At 49.6% G+C, this 18024-nt stretch overlaps 1 protein-coding gene across 2 annotated transcripts in view; it reads left to right on the top strand.

The window, feature by feature from the left end:
- CAPN5 (calpain 5) overlaps nucleotides 1-18024 on the top strand; it is a 60271-nt gene that overhangs the window by 14070 nt on the left and 28177 nt on the right. For both annotated transcript variants that reach the window (XM_030466558.1, XM_030466548.1), the window contains exon 2: nucleotides 1119-1286. In XM_030466558.1, coding sequence (XP_030322418.1) covers nucleotides 1125-1286 — 162 coding nt within the window. In that variant the 5' untranslated portion in view covers nucleotides 1119-1124. The remainder of the gene's footprint in view (nucleotides 1-1118; nucleotides 1287-18024) is intronic.

The following is an 18024-nucleotide window of genomic DNA, read 5'->3' as shown; positions in this document are numbered from 1 at the left end:
CCCATCACTGCCTGGAAGCCAGAGGCTTGTCAGGACCAAATAATTAATCCAGAAATGGGTGGCACTCTGCCAAGAAGCCTTTTTTTTTTTTTAATTAAAACCAGACCTGATAAAGCCTACTGAGAAACTGCTGTCTCTGAAAATGATGAGATGTGTGTCTGTGATTTGAGCCTGGGTGGTTGGGGGGAGCTCTGGAGAGGGCTCTGCCCCCCCATAAAACCTGTGCAAAGCCAGCTTGCAGGGGATGGCATCTCCTTTGCTTCTGAGGGCTGTGTTTTTATCAAATGAGTCATGAGTTGACTAAAAACCAGCACACAAGTTGTCATCTCCTCCTGTGCCTGTTTTGGTGGTGTTTGGCACTCTGGGGAAAACAGGAATCCCAGATGGGAGGCCCCACCTGGAGTCCTGTATCCAGTTCTGGAGTCCCCAGCATCAGAAGGACACAGAGCTCCTGGAAGGTGTCCAGAGGAGCCACTCAAATGCTCAGAGGGCTGAGCACCTCCCTGGGAAGCCAGGCTGAGGGATTGGGGTTGTTCAGCCTGGAGAAGAGGAGGCTCCCAGGGGAGCTCGGAGCAACCTTCCAATATCTGAAGGGGCTCCAAGAAAGCTGGGGGAGGGCTTTGGACACGGTGGGGTAGGGAGAGGAGAAGGGAAATGGGTTAAAACTTGGAGAGGGGAGATTGAGGTTGGACATTAGGAAGAAATTTTTGAATTTGAGGATGGTGAGACCCCAGCCCAGGTTGTCCAAAGAAGCTGTGGCTGCCCCATCCCTGGCAATGTCTCAGCCCAGGTTGGATGGGGCTTGGAGCAACCTGGGCTGTGGGAGGGGTCCCTGCCCATGCAGGGGTGTTGGAACTGGGGGATCTTGAAGGTCCCTTCCAACCCAAACAATTCTGTGATGTATGTCCAGGGGATCTGCAAGGTTTGAGCTTTGAGGAGTCATCCACCACTCCTTGTTTAGATGCAGGATTTTTCCTGCCAGTTTCATTTGGTGATGGAGCACACTGATCCCTCCTCCAGTGGACAAGAGGTGCTTCCTGGGACTAAAAATGTGCTGTGGAGGAGAATTGGGTACCCCTGAGTAGACCTTGCTCATTCATGCTTTCCTGTCCTCCCAGGGGAGGATGTTCTCCTCGGTGAAGCCCTACGAGAACCAGCGCTACGCCTCCTTGAAGAAGGAGTGTCAGAGGCAGAAGCAGCTCTTTGAGGACCCCCTTTTCCCTGCCAATGACAACTCACTCTTCTACAAGTCAAGGATTCAGGGCATCCAGTGGAAGAGGCCAAAAGTAAGTGCACCCATCCCCTTGACACCACCATCTCTGCTCTCGGAAATCACCAAAACTGTGTAACCCCTCCATCACCAAGGGTACCAAGCCCCAGCCAACATTTCCTCTCCACATCAGGTTTTATTTGCCTGGGTTTGGCATTTTGGGCCTTTGGGAAGAGGTGCTGCACCAAGGTCCAGACTGTTCTTTAGGTCCAGGATGCTGTTCTGTGACTCAGTTTCCCCATGCATAAAAATAGAGGGGTGTTCTGCAGCCAGGTTGGTGTTGAATGCTCTTGTCAAGCATGGGGCTCCAGCAGGGCAAATGGTTCTCTCTGAGTGCTCTTTGTGGTCCACTTGGAAAGGGAAAAGAAGATAAAATTTGGGTAGGTGAAGTGGTTTGGGGTCTTTGGGAGGTAGGTAGTCTAACCCATCCTTCTTCTTCTGTGCAAAACTGGTGTCCTCTGCAGGAAGTACTCTGCATGTGTCTGGTGAGACACCCAGGAGGAAGCTTGGCAGGGGCTGGCAGTATCATTCCCTGTCCCCAGTGCTGCCTGTCCCCCTTCTTCTGTCCTCAGAGGATGCAGATCAGTGGGTGAGGACTCTGTCTTGGAGAATTTGTATGTCCTGGCATGGCCATCTGCTTGGGGTTAACCATGAAGTTGTCTTGTGTGAGCTCTCCCTGCAGTGCTGGGTCCAGTTCTGGGATCATGGAGCTGTTGGACCAAGTCCAGAGGAGGTCCCAGAGATGCTCAGAGGGCTGGAGGACCTCTGCTCTGGAGCCAGGCTGAGAGTTGGGGTTGTTCAGCCTAGAGAAGAGAAGACTCCAAGGACACCTTAGAGGACTTTCCAATACCTCAAGGGGCTACAGAAAAGCTGGGGAGGGACTTTTTGTAAGGGCATGGAGTGATGGGGTGAGAGGGGAATGGTTTCAAACTGGAAAAGGGGAAATTGAGATGAGATTTTAGGATTAAATTCTTTGCAGCGAGGGTGCTGAGACCCTGGAACAGCAAAGTTGTGGCTGCCCCATCCCTGGCAGTGTCTCAGCCCAGGTTGGATGGGGCTTGGAGCACCCTGGGCTGTGGGAGGTGTCCCTGCTCATGGCAGGGGGATTGGGAATGGATGATCTTGAAGGTCCCTTCCAATCCAAAGCAGTCTGGGATGCTGTGAAGTATCAAGGCCTCCCAGGGAGCAACATCACAGCCTCTAACACATCTGGGTTTCTCTTCTTGCCTGCAATTCTTGCTGCCCAGCCCACACTGCTTTGCACACAGCTTGGTGGCATTTCAGGGTGGCAGGGATGCTGTTGTCCTTCTCACCCCCCAGCAGCCCAGCCATTCCTCTGGCATTCTGTGGGACAGTGCTGTGTCTGTGCCAGTGAGGGCAGCCAGGGGTGTGATGGACAAAAAGGGCTTTGTGTGAAGGGAGGGTTGGATCTGAAGTGATTCTTTCTGTATGGTAGGAGGGGCTGAGCCTCCCAGCATCCCACAGAGCTACTTGTGGGAGGAAGTCTGACTTGCGTCTGCCCTGCCTTGGGCTCTTCCATAAAATGATGTGAGTTGGGAGGGACCTTAAAGACATCCAGTTCCATTCCCAATGCCATGGGCTGGGACACCTTCCACAGCCCAGGTTGCTCCGAGCCCCATCCAACCTGGGCTGAGACACTGCCAGGGATGAGACAGCCACAGCTTCTCTGGGCAACATGTTCCAGGGTCTCACCACCCTCACAGGAAAGAATTTCATCCTGATATCCAACCTAAATCTCCCCTCTTCAAATTTGAAACCATTTGCCCTTGTCCTCTCCCTACACCCCTGTGTCAAAAGCCAGGGTGCCACAGATGAAGCAATGCCCAAAGCTTCTGGAGGAAGAGCTGGAAGCAGCTGGTGGAATCTGCATGGGATAAACTGTGTGTTCACAGAGGAACATCACTGGCTTCTCCATTTAATGCAGCCTTCAGTAGGGCCCAAAATAACCATGAAATTCAAATCAATTTCTCTGCTTGTGTGGGAATTGCACAGTAGGGTTATTAAAGCCACACCGAGTCCCTCCAGCATCCTCTTTCTATTGCAAGCAACAAATCTTTCCTCAGTCAATCAAAATTTATTTTTGTTTAGAAGAAGCAGAGTGATACACCCAGCATTTGCAAGTTTTGTTTTGGGGAGTTTCTGACCCAGAAGTGGAGTCTGCCAGTATTGAGGACACTGTCTGCAGGGAGGGGATGGTGTGTACCCACCTCTCTTATCTCCCAGGGCCTTGGCCATGGTTTGGGAGAATTTCAGCTGAAACTACATGATAAAATACAAAAGCTCATCGTGCCTGCAGCTTTGCTGTGAGAGCAGAGGGGGTGGAGTGGAAGTAAAAGGTAATGGCTCTTAAAACTAAGTTTGGTTTCTCAGAAAGGCTCTGGCTGGTGATCTGAGAGGGTTGCCAGGCATTGGAGTGGCCCAGGACAGTGGTGGGGTCACCATCCCAGGGGTCAGCATCCCTGGAGGCATTTAAAAGGCATTTGGACCTGGTCCTGAAGGAGACTGTGAGTCAAAGGTTGGACTTGGATGATCTTGGAGGTCTTTTCCACCCTAAACTTTCTGTGATTCTGTGATTCAGGAAGGGAAGGGATACGTAGGAGCTGACTTTGTCAGGCAAAGCACTTGCATGGGAAATGTATGAATGAGCTTTGGCAGAAGCATCATCTCATCCCTGTATATTTACACAGCCCTACACAGCCCATCCCTTGTGTGTGCATCCCTTCCTTCCCAACCAGAACCTCCCTCATCCTTTCTGCTCCTACACATGGTTCCAAAGCCTGAGGTTGCTTTGGCTAAAAAAAAAAAACAAAACCCAACAACCAAACTTCAGTGCCCTCAATCTTGCTTGAGGTTTTTTCTAGGCAAGGAAGAAAAGGGGGTGGCTGATGGGCTTTGCTGGAGCAGCTCAGGAATAACCCTTCCTAGGTCATTTGCTTCAACTTACTCCTGCATCTTAAACTGGAAGAAGGGGGGATTTACTTGAGCTTTTAGGAAGAAATTCTTTGCTGTGAGGGTGCTGAGCCCCTGTCCCAGGTTGCCCAAGGAAGCTGTGGCTGCCCCATCCCTGGCAGTGTCTCAGCCCAGGTTGGATGGGGCTTGGAGCAACCTGGGCTGTGGGAGGGGTCCCTGCCCATGGCAGGGGGGTTGGAACTGGATGATTTTTAAAGTCCCCTCCAAACCAAACCATTCTGGCATTCTATGATCTTTTGTTGCAGCCTTTCCTGGAACCAGCTCAGCTTTATTCTTTCCAGCAGGGTGTCCTCCCTCTCTCCCTTCCTCCCTGCTTTCCCCTGGCCTCCAGCCCTGCTCTGCTTGCCAGATCTTTGCAGAGGGAGCAGCTGTTGGATCCCTGGCAGGGGTTTTGTTGGGGGACATCTTCCTGATGCATCATGGCCATGCCAGAAATTTAATCACTCGAGGCTGTCAGAAGGAGAGAAGCTGTGGCATCACCCTGAGCTGGGAAAGGGGTCCCAAACATCTTTTTTTCAGTGAATCCACTTAAAAATGAGACTGGCTGCTCCTTGCTAGACCAAAGCAGATTTTGGAGCTGGCTGAGGCAGCATCAGCAGCTCTTCCTGGCAGTGATGCTTTGCTTTGCATGAGAAATTAAAGCAAGAGGTCTGGGCTAAGCCCAAATTCTAGTTCTTTACTTGAAACTCCTTCTCCCCCCCACTCTGCTTCCTACCAGATGAAGACAAGGGAGATCTTTGTCCTCAGACAAGTGGTAGCACCCATAGAGAAAGTCTTGAGCCTGAATCCTCAAGCTCTGGGTTTTGCCCTCCCTGTTTGAGACAGAAATGCTGCCAGAGCTGGGGTTTCAGGCTGTGCACTGGGGAACTGCTCTGGGCTTTGGGGAGGGAGATAAATGGGGAAGGAAGGGTGGTACTGGGAAAAAGGGAAGGGGATGGATGAGATGCAGGCTGGGGGACAGAGATAAGGAGGGATGGGGGGCACCCAACTGTGTCTGTTGGATCCCCTGAAAAAAAGAAAACAGTGATGACCTGTGGTGGAAGAGGAAAAACTACCCTGTGGAAAAACTGTTCCTCTCATCCAATCATTGTCCTAAACCCTCTTTTTGGGTGCAGGCCACTTCCAGTGGTGCCATGGGATTGGTACAGGGCTTAATTAAGGTTATTAATCCTCTTGGGCCTTAGCAAGGGCTTTCTTTCTCTCTGCAGCAAGGATGACCACATGGTTCAGGTTCAGTCCACCAAGCCTTGACCTGCTGCTGAGACTTGTCACTGGCCAGGACCAATTTGGGCATCACTCTGTGCCAGTGGGAAGCAAGTGAAGCCTGGTGGGAGGCTTACACCATGCACAGAGGTGATGTTGAGCCATTCCCTGCTCCTTCAGCTCTTCCTAGGGAGCAAGGTTGAGCCTGGAGAAGGTTTCTTCCTGCAAATCCTTGGGAGGGGTTGCTGGGTGCTGAGTTCCTCCCTGTCCCCAGCTGTGTCTCAGAAGCACCTCATGGCCTTTCCCTGAGTTTCAGAGCAGTTGGGGCAGGAGATCCTAAAGGATCCAGGGTGGCAAATCAAGGCCAAGCTGCACAAAAGGTGGTGGAATGAGAGGTGACAAAGCAAGAGGGTTTCTGAGCAGGCTGTTTTCACAGTGACTGGGTGGCTCAAGGTGACATGCAGGGATGGTGATGTGAGTTCTAACCTGGCTGGTAGCAACCACCAGAGGCACTTTCTTGGATGAAGTCTACACCTTCCCACCTCCAGGGACAGAATTTTACCCTCCAGCCCTGTTTTTCAGGATTTTTATGCCTCTCCAAGGCATAAAAGCACTGAGTTATCTCTGCAGGAATTCTCAAGGGAGGTGCTGATTAAACAGCACAAAGTGAGGATCTTGCTAAATAAACTATTATTTAATTGGGGTGCAGAGGTAATGATGTTGTTTAGAGGGAATATTCTGAGAGTTGAAGCAGTCTGGGGAGAGGCAGAGAGGCTGAGTGTTTTGGGAAGGGCTGTGGGAAGCAGGAGGTCAGAGGGCAATAGGGCTGTGACATTTTCAGCTCTTCTGTGGCACTGGGGAAAGATGCTCTCACACACAGCCCTGGCTTGCTTTTATTCCAGCTAGACAAGAGGAATCTTATACTGGGGACTGAGAAAATGACATTTTCCAGAAGCCACTTCCCTCTTGGCTTGAGATATATTGAGCCTGACTTGTGTATGGGGGTTTTGTCCATGATACCCAATGTCACCTGAATTTGATGCCATCGTGTTTGGAGGATGAGGAGATGTTGCAGGATGGGACAGCATCTCTCAGCTCCCCTTTTCCTTGCATTATCAAGCACTTAGTTCCTTTCAGTTGCTGAGTGAGGGTTATACAATCTGTCTCTGTGGGGTTTTCCTGGAAGGGGAAAGGAGTCAATGAACTAATTCCCTAAAAGCAGGTCCAACACTTGCCTGCCCACAACTCTCTGCATTAAAAGGTCATTTCCCAAGTGGATAGCAAAGGCTGAGAAGCTGGAAAAAACCCAAGGGTGAACATAATGAGGAAGATAGAGGTTAAGTTCTTGCAGTTCTTTGCTCAGAGAGCTCACCCAGAGCAACTGCAAGGAGGCAATTAAAATGTTAGGGGGCAACAAGCTTCTGGTTCCTCACCTGAACCTTCTGCCAGAAACACAAACCTCCAGGAATGCCTTTGCTCAGCTTTCTGCAGCTTTTTTGTCCCTCTGACTCAGTTTTCACCCTGCCTGGAGGATGCTCATGGTTGGCATTGATGCTGGGGCTCCTCTGTGCTGCTGGGTGGGCTGAGGGACCATCTCCTCTGAGTGAAGTTTGGCATCTTCCAGCAATCCATCATGGGAATCAGAGTCCTTCCAGACCTTTGTGTTTCTCAGCTTAGGAATTTATAAGCCTTTTAATTTATCTGCCTTTTTCTTTTTTTACTAAAGCCTGGAGCTGGTTGCCAGTCTGGTCACTCTTTGACAGGAAAGAATATGGTCACTACTTAATGAAACCTCTGAATTGACCTTGTTTTTACATTTTTACACCATCCACAACCTCCCACTTTGTCCCAGTGAGGATAGGGAGTGATAAGCTGCCCAGCATGGGTATGGCTGACTGCAGCTTTTGATAAGAAATGAGCCAGGCAGTCTGCTCTGTCCTCAGCATCAGAAGGACATGGCCTTAAATGCAAAACCAGCAGTAAAAATCAGTGGATTGGATTAATAGCTGCTTCTTAATGCAACTGCACATTGGTCTCCAGAAATTATTGTATTGCTAAGGGGGAAAAGCAGAAAGGGAGCAGAGAGGAACCCTGGGCTGCTGCCCTCTCAGAGTTCTATGGGAAGGAATGGTGGAATTCCTCCTGGATTTGGCTTTGGGATGCTGGAGGGGGACATTGAGCCTGTGGAGCAGGTACTGAGCCAGTTATGCCTTGGATAGACTCAGGCTTTTAATCTTGGTGCAAGCTGGGAATTCAAGCTTTTGAGCCCTTAGACAGGGTGGTTTTTTGGGGTGATTTGCCTGTGTTAAAGGGGGGGATGGGTGCTGCTGGAACAAGTACCCTTACAAATATGAGAAGTCCCCCAAATGTCCCTGTGAGGACTCGGTCAGGCACAGTGCTGCCTCTTGCTGAAGGGAAATAAAACCCAAGGTGCAGTGAAACCTCCAGGGGCTGCAAGGAATGGTTAAAGAAAGAAACAAAGAGGAGGAAGCATTGGTGGGAGGATGGTGGCTGGAGCTGTTTCCTGGATCTGGAGGTTTGGAAGCCAGAAGGAACCAGCATCACCCGATTTCCTCGCTATGAGACCTCACAGAACTTCCTTGAATTAATTCCCTCTTGAACTCAACTTGACCTCCTTCCTCCAGGCACCCTCCAGTTTTGGTTTTTTTTCCAAGAGAGAGAAATCCACCATGGTTTTGAATGAATCCCTTATGATTTGTGTGGGGATGTGGGGTTTTTTTTGGTGTGAATTGGCTTAGCTACAGCCTACACCCCTTGGGTCTTGTGTGCAGACTCTCTTGCTGCTGCATTTCTCTTCCATTAAATACTTGGTCATCCTGGGGTGCAGATATGAAGAGTAGATTTAGATGGGATGTTAGGAAAAGTTTTTTACCATGAGGGCAGTGGAAAAATGGAATAGGTTGCCCTGGGAGGTGGTTGAGGCCTCAATTCCTGGAGATATTCAAGGTGAGGCTTGAGGAGGCTCTGAGCACCCTGATTTAGCTGAGAGTGTCCCTGCTTATTGCAGGAAGGTTGGATTAGATGGCATTTAGAGGTCCCTTCCTATTCTATGTGATGGGGGCAGAGGGACACCTATATAAAGCAGCAGGTACCAACCCTCTCTCCATCATCTTTCCTTCTTGTCTCACTCAGCAGAGCCTGGGATCCAGCTCAGGAGCATCAATGGGTTGAGCTGGGATGCATAAAAGCAGCCAACATCTCTCTTTGCAAACACCCCAGGGCAAGGGCTTGTCCTTTTCCTGTTGCCAAAGGACAGGTGCCCTCTTGAGTTATTTGGAGGGAGCATTAAATTCTCCAAGGTGTCCCTTTTTCACATAAAACCCCAACATAATTTGACAGTAAGTGGAAGGGCACCCTTTTTCTTCTTGCTATATATAATTTAAGGCAGACAATGTGTACACACTGCCCCAAAGCCCTATAAAGATTAAAAATCTCTTTATGAAGCTGTAATTTGCAGTGCAGAGGAGCTTGGCAGGGTGGGATTTTTGTCTTCAAAGAAACCCCCTTGGCCCATTGCTATCATTTAGACCTTCATGTGCTGAAACCCTGTGCAATGGGGGGAGGAGTTCTTTGGGATGGTGCTGCCTTACCTGACCATCCTACCCATGCTGGTGGCCATCCCTCCCCAACTTGCCACCTGCTGGAGTTGTAGGGACACCCTGTACCCCTGTGGACAAGCCAGTCTTGAACTGGGGCAGGCAGGGAGCTGGAGGAGAACAGAACCACAAAACTGTTCTGGCTGGAGAAGCCCTTTAAGCTCATTGAGTCCAACCATTAAGATAATTATGGCCTCAATTCAGACAGGACATGAGGAAAAATTTCTTCATGGAAAGAGTGGTCAGACATTGGCACAGGCTGCCCAGGGAAGTGGGGGCAATACTGTCCCTGGAGGTGTCTAAAAAACCTGGCATGTGGACGTGGCACTTCAGGACATGGTTTAGTTGGCATGGTGGTGTGTGGGACTTGGTGATCTTAGAGGTCTTTTTAACCTTAACGATGCTGTGATTCTAGAACAAAAAGCATCCTTGAGAAAGGACAAAGCCTTTAGGTTTGGGCAGTGCCCTGGAGTTGAGCTCCCCAGGATCAAGCCTCCTGAGTGAAGTCCTAACCTGTGTGATCTGCTGACCCCTTCACATCCTCATCTGGATGCTCATCTCTATAACAACCCCACCACCAGGTCACTTTTGGACCAGGCTTTGACACAGAAAGTAGGGCCAAAAGCATCAGCCCAGGGTGATGCTCTCATGGAAGTGGCTTCTTCATCCCCTTTTGGCCTTGACTTCTCAGGTGCCCCAGAGCAGATCTGTTCTTCAATCACTGTTCCCAATTTCCCTGGGGCAGGGACATGCTGGCCTCACTTCCCCAGCCTTTGAGGCTGGTGGGGTCTCACTCAGAGCTCAAAAAAAAAGAAATCAGGTCAGCAAGAGTGAGTTGAAGCAGTTCTCCCCTTCAGGGGACATCTGGAGCCACCAGGAGCTGTGTTGACCAACAAGGCAAGAGACTGCAATTTGGGAAGGGTGACCTGGGTGTTCTTGTAGAGATGGTGGAACAAAGCATCCCACATCTGTGATATTTCTAGATCCCTGAGAAAAAAAACCCACCACTTGGTGATGCATTTCAAGGAAGGAAAAGGGTGGACCAACCATCTTAATGGAGAGTGGATGGATGGTTAAAGCTTGACTGTGGTGTGATACAAATACCACAGGTATGAAACTTGTTAGAATTAGTGATGGAAAATATAAACCAAGTCCTTAATAACTGGAGAAGCTGACAGAAAGTCCAACCATCCTGGTATGCAGCTGATGAAATCCAAGCAGTGAGTTTGTTTGGAGACCTCGTGCTACCCAGGGCTGGCCCAGCTGGTTCATGTTCCTGTCTTGGAGCTGTTGCTGCTGCCATTCCTACATCTCTGTGTCTCCCAGTAAACTGGCAGCAAAGTAACCATGAGTTGAAGGCTTCAATATCTTGCCTGGAAACACCACGTGTTGCTGGTTGTCAGGGTTTAACACTGGCCTGGCAATTAAACCAATTAACAGCTGCTCTCTATTAAATCCCCCCTCTCCTCCCTGATAAAGGAAGGAGAGAATAAGGGAGAGAGACTGATGAGTTGGGAACTAAACTACACAGCCTTAAGGAAACAGGAATGATAAATAGGAAAAAATTACTAAATCTATGCAAATCTACAGGAAAATTGATCCCAGGTTCCTCCCCCTTTCCCCCAATAACTCTCACATCACCACCCAGGCTGCAGGGCAGCCCTGGGAAAGTCCAGACTGGAATCCTGGAGTCAGCAGCAGTTGGGAGCTGGAGGCAGGAACACACAGATTCAGGCTGGGATGGATCAGGAGCACAGGCAGAGGAATGGATGGAATCCTCCCAGGATGCCCAAGCAGACAGGGAGAGGGGAAGAAGGGGAAGCAGGAAGGGATTTGACCCTTGTGATCCCTCCAGTTTATCCTGAGGATGAGGTGGATCGGATGGAATCCTGTTTGGTCAATTCTGGCATCTCTCTTGTCCCTTCCTCCCCAAAGGAGGGGTTCAGCTGGGATCTCTTTACTCCTTCTGGAGGGTAAAATGTTCCTCAGAGCTGAGCAGTGTCCCTGGTTCTGCACCCCAGGCTCTGGCTGTAACTATAAACATCAAGTGTTATCAGTCCCAGCAGCAGCCACTGCCTGAGAAACTTGCTCTTCATTTCAGCAGTGCAGCTGCTTACAAGAGACTCAGCTGAAAGCAGAAGTACAAGACAGAAAATCACCTTTATCCTGCCCCAAACCAGGACACTGGTGTTACTGGGGAAGTCGAGCAGGTCAGGAGGAAATCCTCAGAGGGGGAGTGATGTTGTGCATGGGAGATAAAGCTTGCTTGGGGTTGATCTCTCTCAATTTCATTACTTGAGCCCGTGGCCTCGTGGGAAGATGTGAAATCTTAGCTGTTAAATACAATCTTCATCCTTTTTGCTGAACCCTGCCTTGGAGGTACCACCCAGTGCCAGCTAATACTGGGGTGCTCATGGCCAACCCTGCTGCCAAGTCCCTTTTCTCTTCCTTCTCTCAACAGTACCAGGAGCTCAGCTTTTTCCTGGTGGCTGAATATCAAATAACTCTCTCTAAATAATGTCCCTTTTTGTTCCTTCTCCCAGCTAACAGAAACTTGTGAGTCTGCATTTCTAGAGGGTGTTTTTCTCATAAAACAAGTTTCTTTGTTTGTAAAGCTACACCCAGAGTATGAATAAGCAGAAGAGGTGTGGGCTGGAAATCACTTCTTTACATGACCTGAACTCATAATAACCTTTTCATCATCATTGCACAATCAGGGGTTCATTTGGACTGTGGTGGGGTCAAGTCCTGGTCTTGGATTGAGGTGACACAATTACAAACCAAGAGCAGTTGCTCACCCTGGGACAGTATGGCCCAAGGAGGTGGAGGAGATCCCCTGTGGAAAAGTAGTTAGGAAGTAGTTAGGAGAAGTAGTTAGGAAGTTTCAGCCTCAGATATGCACAGTGGAAGGTGGCAGTGATTTTCCTCTGCACCTTTGTGTTCTTTTATTTATTGGCTCTTAGGATGATTTAAAAAAAAAACACCAAAACCCAAAAAAAAGCCAAAAAAAACCCCCCAAAAACAAAACCCCCCAAAAAAACAAACCCCAAGACCAAACGAACCAAAAAACTCAACAAAAAAACCACAACAAACTCACAAAAAACCCACAAAAAAAACAAACCCTGGGTGAATTTGTTTCCTAAATTCTGTTTTTAGCAGATTTGCTTTCAGTGAGACACAGGAATTGGGATCCAGGCAAGGCAGTGTTCAGCAGGCACAAGTGCCAAACCTGAATTATGTCTTCTGGAGGCAGAAACATTACAGCTGAGCTCATGACCACACCAGCTCCATCCTGGATTTCACAATAGTTCTGTGATGAGGGGGTGGTTTTGGACCTCTTGAATTGGTTCCTCCCTTCTCACCAACACATCCCCAGCATCACATCCATCATCCAGGGGGAGGATTGGTGGCTCAAAAGTGGTGCAAGAAACATCCCCATGGTTCATGCCTGTGGTTCATGGTCCCTGTCAGGGTTTAACACTGGCCCAGCAATTAAACCAAATAACAGCTGCTCTCTATTAATCTCTCTCTCCTCCTTGATAAAGAAAGGAGAGAGAATAAGGGAGAGAGACTGATGGGTTGGAAACTAAACTACACAGCTTTAATGGAACAGTAATGATAAATAGGAAAAGTTACTAAATATATACAAATATACAGGAAAATGGATACCATGTTCCTTCCCCCTTTCCCCCAATAACTCTCACATCACCACCCAGGCTGCAGGGCAGCCCTGGGAAAGTCCAGGCTGGAATCCTGGAGTCAGCAGCAGTTGGGAGCTGGAGGCAGGAACACACAGATTCAGGCTGGCACGGATCAGGAGCACAGGCAGGCAAACAGACAGAATCCTTCCATGATGCCGGGTGAAGGAAGGGGAGCAGGAAATCAGGAAATCTGGCTTGGCCCTCGTGATCCCTCAAATTTACACTGAGTATGATGTATATGGGATGGAATCCTCTGTTTGGTCAATTCTGGCATCTATCTTGTCCATTCCTCCCCAAAGCAGCACTGCAGGTGGGATCTCTTTACTCCTTCCAGAGGGTAAAAGTTTTCCTCAGAGCTGAGCAGTGTCCTTGGCTCTGCACACCAGTCTCTAGCAGTAACTATAAACATCAAGTGTTATCAGTCCTAGAAGCACACACTGTCTGAGAAACTTGCTGTTCATTTCAGCAAGTGCAACTACTTAAAGAGACTCAACTGAAAGCAAAAGTACAAGACAGAAAATCACCTTTATCGTGGCCCAAACCAGGACAGGAGTGCCTGATCATGCCAACAAACTGTATTTGTACCAGAACAAGACACTGGATTGTCTCAACTCACTGCCCCAGCAGGCAAGGCCAGAAAGTGCCAGATTGTCCCAGATACTTGCAATTGAAACCAGAACAACCAACAATTCTTATAATTAAAGCAAGAACAATGCTGGCTGGTGCTGACATCCCAGTGTAGCCTGAGCAGAGAAGGAGATCCAAGCTGAGCCATCCCTGAGAGCTGCTGTGTTTACTCAGAGGTCCTGTTCCTCACTTCTCAGGACTACACTTTCAAGGGTCAGGCTGGCTCAGGTGATTCAGGTTGAGAAGGAGCCAGGTGACAGCATTTCCACAAAGGAATGATGGTCCCTGTGGTGACTGGGACCTCAAATCAAGAGGGAACACTTCAGCTTCTGGCTGGGGTAACCTGGGGAACATCATAGAATCACCAAATGGTCTGGGTTGGGAGGGACCTTAAAGATCATCCAGTTCCAAACCCCTGGGACATCTCCCTCTGGACTAGGATGCTCCAAGCCCCATCCAGCCTGGTCTTGAACACATCTCACTTCTGTAAGCATCCCACCCCCCAGTTTTCCAGTGAGACCTGGGAAGTCTTTCCTGCTGTGGAGCTGAGATCTGCAAATCTCATGGCTGTCAGGAGCCAGGGGGTATTTTTTTCTTAGTGGCATCAAAACAGCTCACTGTGGGAGAAGCAATCCAAGGAGAGCTGTGTCTGGATACATGGAGATGCTAAAAGCCAGGCTGTGGTGATTTCTTGGCTGGGTGGAGACCCAAAAAGTCCTGGGCAGAGCAATGGTGAAGCTTTCCAAGGCCACAGGAGGATGTGGGCAGAAGGAATGGGACCAGTGGGTACAAAATCTTTGCACTTATTTCAGTTTCCCTCCAATCCTTCTCCCTCTCCATCTGCTCCTGGGGAGGTGCAGTGCTTGTTGTGTCCCTCCAGGTCTCATTGCTGTGACAGAATTCTCTTTGCTGCCTTTGTAGTTGGAAATCCAGAAAATGAAAATGCAGAGGAACCCATCAAGGCTGCTAAGCCTCCAAATTGACCTTTAAATTTTGTCCCAGCTCTTCCTGGTGCCAAAACAAACAGCACAGCATGGTGCTGAGCTACCCAAGCAGAGTCAGGGGTGGTGGGGAGTGTATTTTTTTGGTGACTTCCCTTTCCAAGTCCTGTTTGCTGTGGGTGGAGTGTCCAACGCCCTCTGTGTGGTGTGGGAGCTGATAAGAGATCCAGATGTGTACACACAGAGACACCCTGGGTGGATTAGCATTAGGGATGCCTGGCTGAAACAACACAAAACCAACAAACCCCCCCACAAATATCTTTACAAAGTGCAGATGTTACCAACAAAATGAACCCCTCAATGTATGTGATGCTGAGCCACTGAGAATCAGATTTTTAGCAGGGCCTGTGGTGACAGGACAAGGGGGGATGGTTTCACAGAATCATAGAATCATAGAATTGGCTGGGTTGGAAGGGACCTCAGAGATCATCAAGTCCAACCCTTGAACCACCGTTGCGGTTGCTAGACCATGGCACTGAGTGCCACATCCAGTCTCTTTGGAAATATCTCCAGACACGGAGAATCCACCCCTTCCCTGGGCAGCCCATTCCAATGTCTGATCACTCTCTCCATAAAGAAATTCTTTCTAATCTCCAGCCTAAACCTCCCCTGGCACAACTTGAGACCATGGCCTCTTGTCTTGTTGAAAGTCATCTGGCAAAAGAGACCAACCCCCCCCTGGCTCCAACCTCCTTTCAGGGAGTTGGAGAGAGTGATGAGGTCTCCCCTGAGCCTCCTGTTCTTTAGGCTGAATGCCCCCAGCTCCCTCAGCCTCTCCTCACAGGATCTCTGCTGGATCCCTTCACCAGCCCACTTGCCTCCTTTGGACCTGCTCCAGCACCTCAATCTCCTTCCTGAGCTGAGGGGCCCAGAACTGGACACAGGACTCAAGCTGTGGCCTCACCAGAGCTGAGCACAGGGGCAGAATCCCTTCCCTGGACCTGCTGGCCACGCTGTTCCTGATCCAGGCCAGGATGCCATTGGGCTTCTTGGCTACCTGGGCACACTGCTGGCTCCTGTTCAGCTTCCTGTCAATCCATCCATCTGGAAGAGGGGAGATTCAGACTTGAGATAAGGAAGAAATATTTTACACTGAGGGTGATGAAAATCTGGCTCAGGATATCCCGAGAGGTGGTAGATGCCCCCATCCCTGGAAATATTCCAGGTCAGGTTGGAGGGGGCTCTGAGCAACCTGATATAGATGAAGATGTTGGACCCGATGAGCTTTAAAGGCCCCACCCAACCCAAACAATTTTGTGAGCCCACGAATCTCTGCAAACACAACCCCCCTGGTTTTCTTAATTCCAAACAATTTCTCTTCCCTATGTCACCCTCCTGGAAATTTTTTAATTGCCCTTTTCTTGCAAAACCAAAATCCCCATGCAGGGACCTGGAGCAAGGCAGCACGGGGACCTTTGTGCCAGCTGTGTCACCATTGCTCACTGTGTTCGGGCACCTCTTGGGCCACGTGAGTGACATTTAAGACACAAGATCCTTTGGTTTCCCCAGTGCCCAGGCTGGGGGAAGCTCAGCTAATAGATTTTCTTGCTGATTTTGCAGTTCTGTTCCTGAAGCAGCCAAGCCCTGTGATGCATTTTGACTGCTCTGCTCCTTGCAAAACCTTGTTAGCAAAAAAATGCTCCTGGCAGGCAGCAGATGCTGTATCTCACAGGGTTATTTCCCACCCCCCTCTTAACTTTTTCCCTCCCTGCAGCTGGTTTGACACCATCCAGATCCCCAGGTGAATCTGAAGCTCAGAAATCTGCCCTGGGAAACCTTTCTGAGAAGCCAGTCACCAATTAGAAAAGCAATTAGAGGGTTTATTACCCTCTAATTTATTACCCTGGGTGGAATTGGAGTGACTGGAGAAGATGAAAGTGATATTTTCTCCTTTAAATGCATTTGGAAGGAAGTTGTGTTGGGGAAAATGTACCAAAGGGGAGAGCAGAGGAAAAGACCAAGTGCTTTTTGGTGTGAAGCAAAATGACACCACCAAGTGCAAGATAATGACACTGATTAGGTTTTTGGTGTGGTTTGTTGTTTTGGTTTGTGGTTTATTTTTCCTTAATGGACTTCAATAAGCCCAAATCCAGGGGGAACAAACTGGCACAGATCCCTTCTAGGCTGCTGTAAACCAGAGCTGGTACCTCTGCTATCAGCATCTCACCACCCAGGAGCTGAAAGTCTTCTGCCAACCCCATATCTGATTTCCTCCTCTGGCCCATGGCCCTTGGAAGAGGAAGGATGTGGGCAGGAGTATATGAATCACCAAATCACCAGGATTTTGACTCACCAGGACCTGCCCTGTGTGATCAGGCTGTAACTTTCTGGAGGACCATCCACAAGTTGTATTTTGTTGCCTGGAGCTCCATGGACATTTCAGGAGATGCTTTGAGGGAGCACAAATCATCTCTGATGGTGCTTAGGATCCTCCAAAAGAAGTTCTCCAGGGGGGTAAAGAGGCATGGATGAACCTCTTGCCCAAGGTTGGTGGTAGGAGACACACTTTGAAGCCTTAGCTTCCTTCCAGCCATAAATTTTGGCTGTCCCCTGCTTATTCCTTGCTGTCCATCAGCTGTGCCCAGGCTTGGAGCAGCCATGACCCAGGATTTAGCTGTGATGAGGTGACAGGATGGGACATCCTCACTCTGATGAAGCTGCAGGTGCCACAAGGCTGTTTAAGCTGGTTCTGGGGTGGCTGATAAAGTCCCTGGGCTGTGTGTGGACATTTTTGTGCTGCCCTCTTCTCTCAGGGTCATGGTGCTGGGAGGGTGATGTGGTGTTTGCTTTTTGGAGGAGCACCCACCTTGGTAAATGTTGTTGCTCACCTGGTTTCAATCTCCTGGATGGGAGGGAGGGGAGGAAACCAAGCTGATGCCCTTCTGTCATCACCACATCCCCACTTCTCCCTTTACACATACAAACCCCAAGCCCTGGCTGGCTGCAGACCAAACTCTCTCTCTCTTTCTGCTCTGTCCACAGGACAAGGGAAATTACCTTCAATGTTTTTCTTGGCTTTTTTTGGACCTAGTTCCTCCAGGTCTCTGGTTTGCCACCCACCTCTGTCTCTGGGCATGGTGCTTCATGGCTCTGTGTGTGTTGTGCACCCTGAAGATGCTGCATGGCACCCCAGGGCTTCTGGCAGCCAGACAGAGAGGGAGCTGGGAGTCTGGATTGCCAGGAAGCTGAACATGAGCCAGCAGTGTGCCCAGGTAGCCAAGAAGCCCAATGGCATCCTGGGCTGGCTCAGGAACAGCATGGCCAGCAGGTCCAGGGAAGGGATTCTGCCCCTATACTCAGCTCTGGTGAGGCCACAGCTTGAGTCCTGTGTCCAGTTCTGGGCCCCTCAGTTCAGGAAGGAGATTGAGGTGCTGGAGCAGGTCCAAAGGAGGCAACTGGGCTGGTGAAGGGATCCAGCAGGGATCCTATGAGGAGAGGCTGAGGGAGCTGGAGGTGTTCAGTCTGGAGAAGAGGAGGCTCAGGGGAGACCTCATCACTCTCTGCAACTCCCTGAAAGGAGGTTGGAGCCAGGGGGGGGTTGGTCTCTTTTCCCAGGCAACTCTCAGCAAGACAAGAGGCCATGGTCTCAAGTTGTGCCAGGGGAGGTTTAGGTT

This window comes from Calypte anna, chromosome 1, assembly GCF_003957555.1.
Source record: "Calypte anna isolate BGI_N300 chromosome 1, bCalAnn1_v1.p, whole genome shotgun sequence".
Lineage (NCBI taxonomy): Eukaryota > Metazoa > Chordata > Aves > Apodiformes > Trochilidae > Calypte > Calypte anna.
The sequence above is the reverse complement of the archived record's forward strand: the minus strand, read 5'-3'. Positions and strand labels throughout refer to the sequence as shown.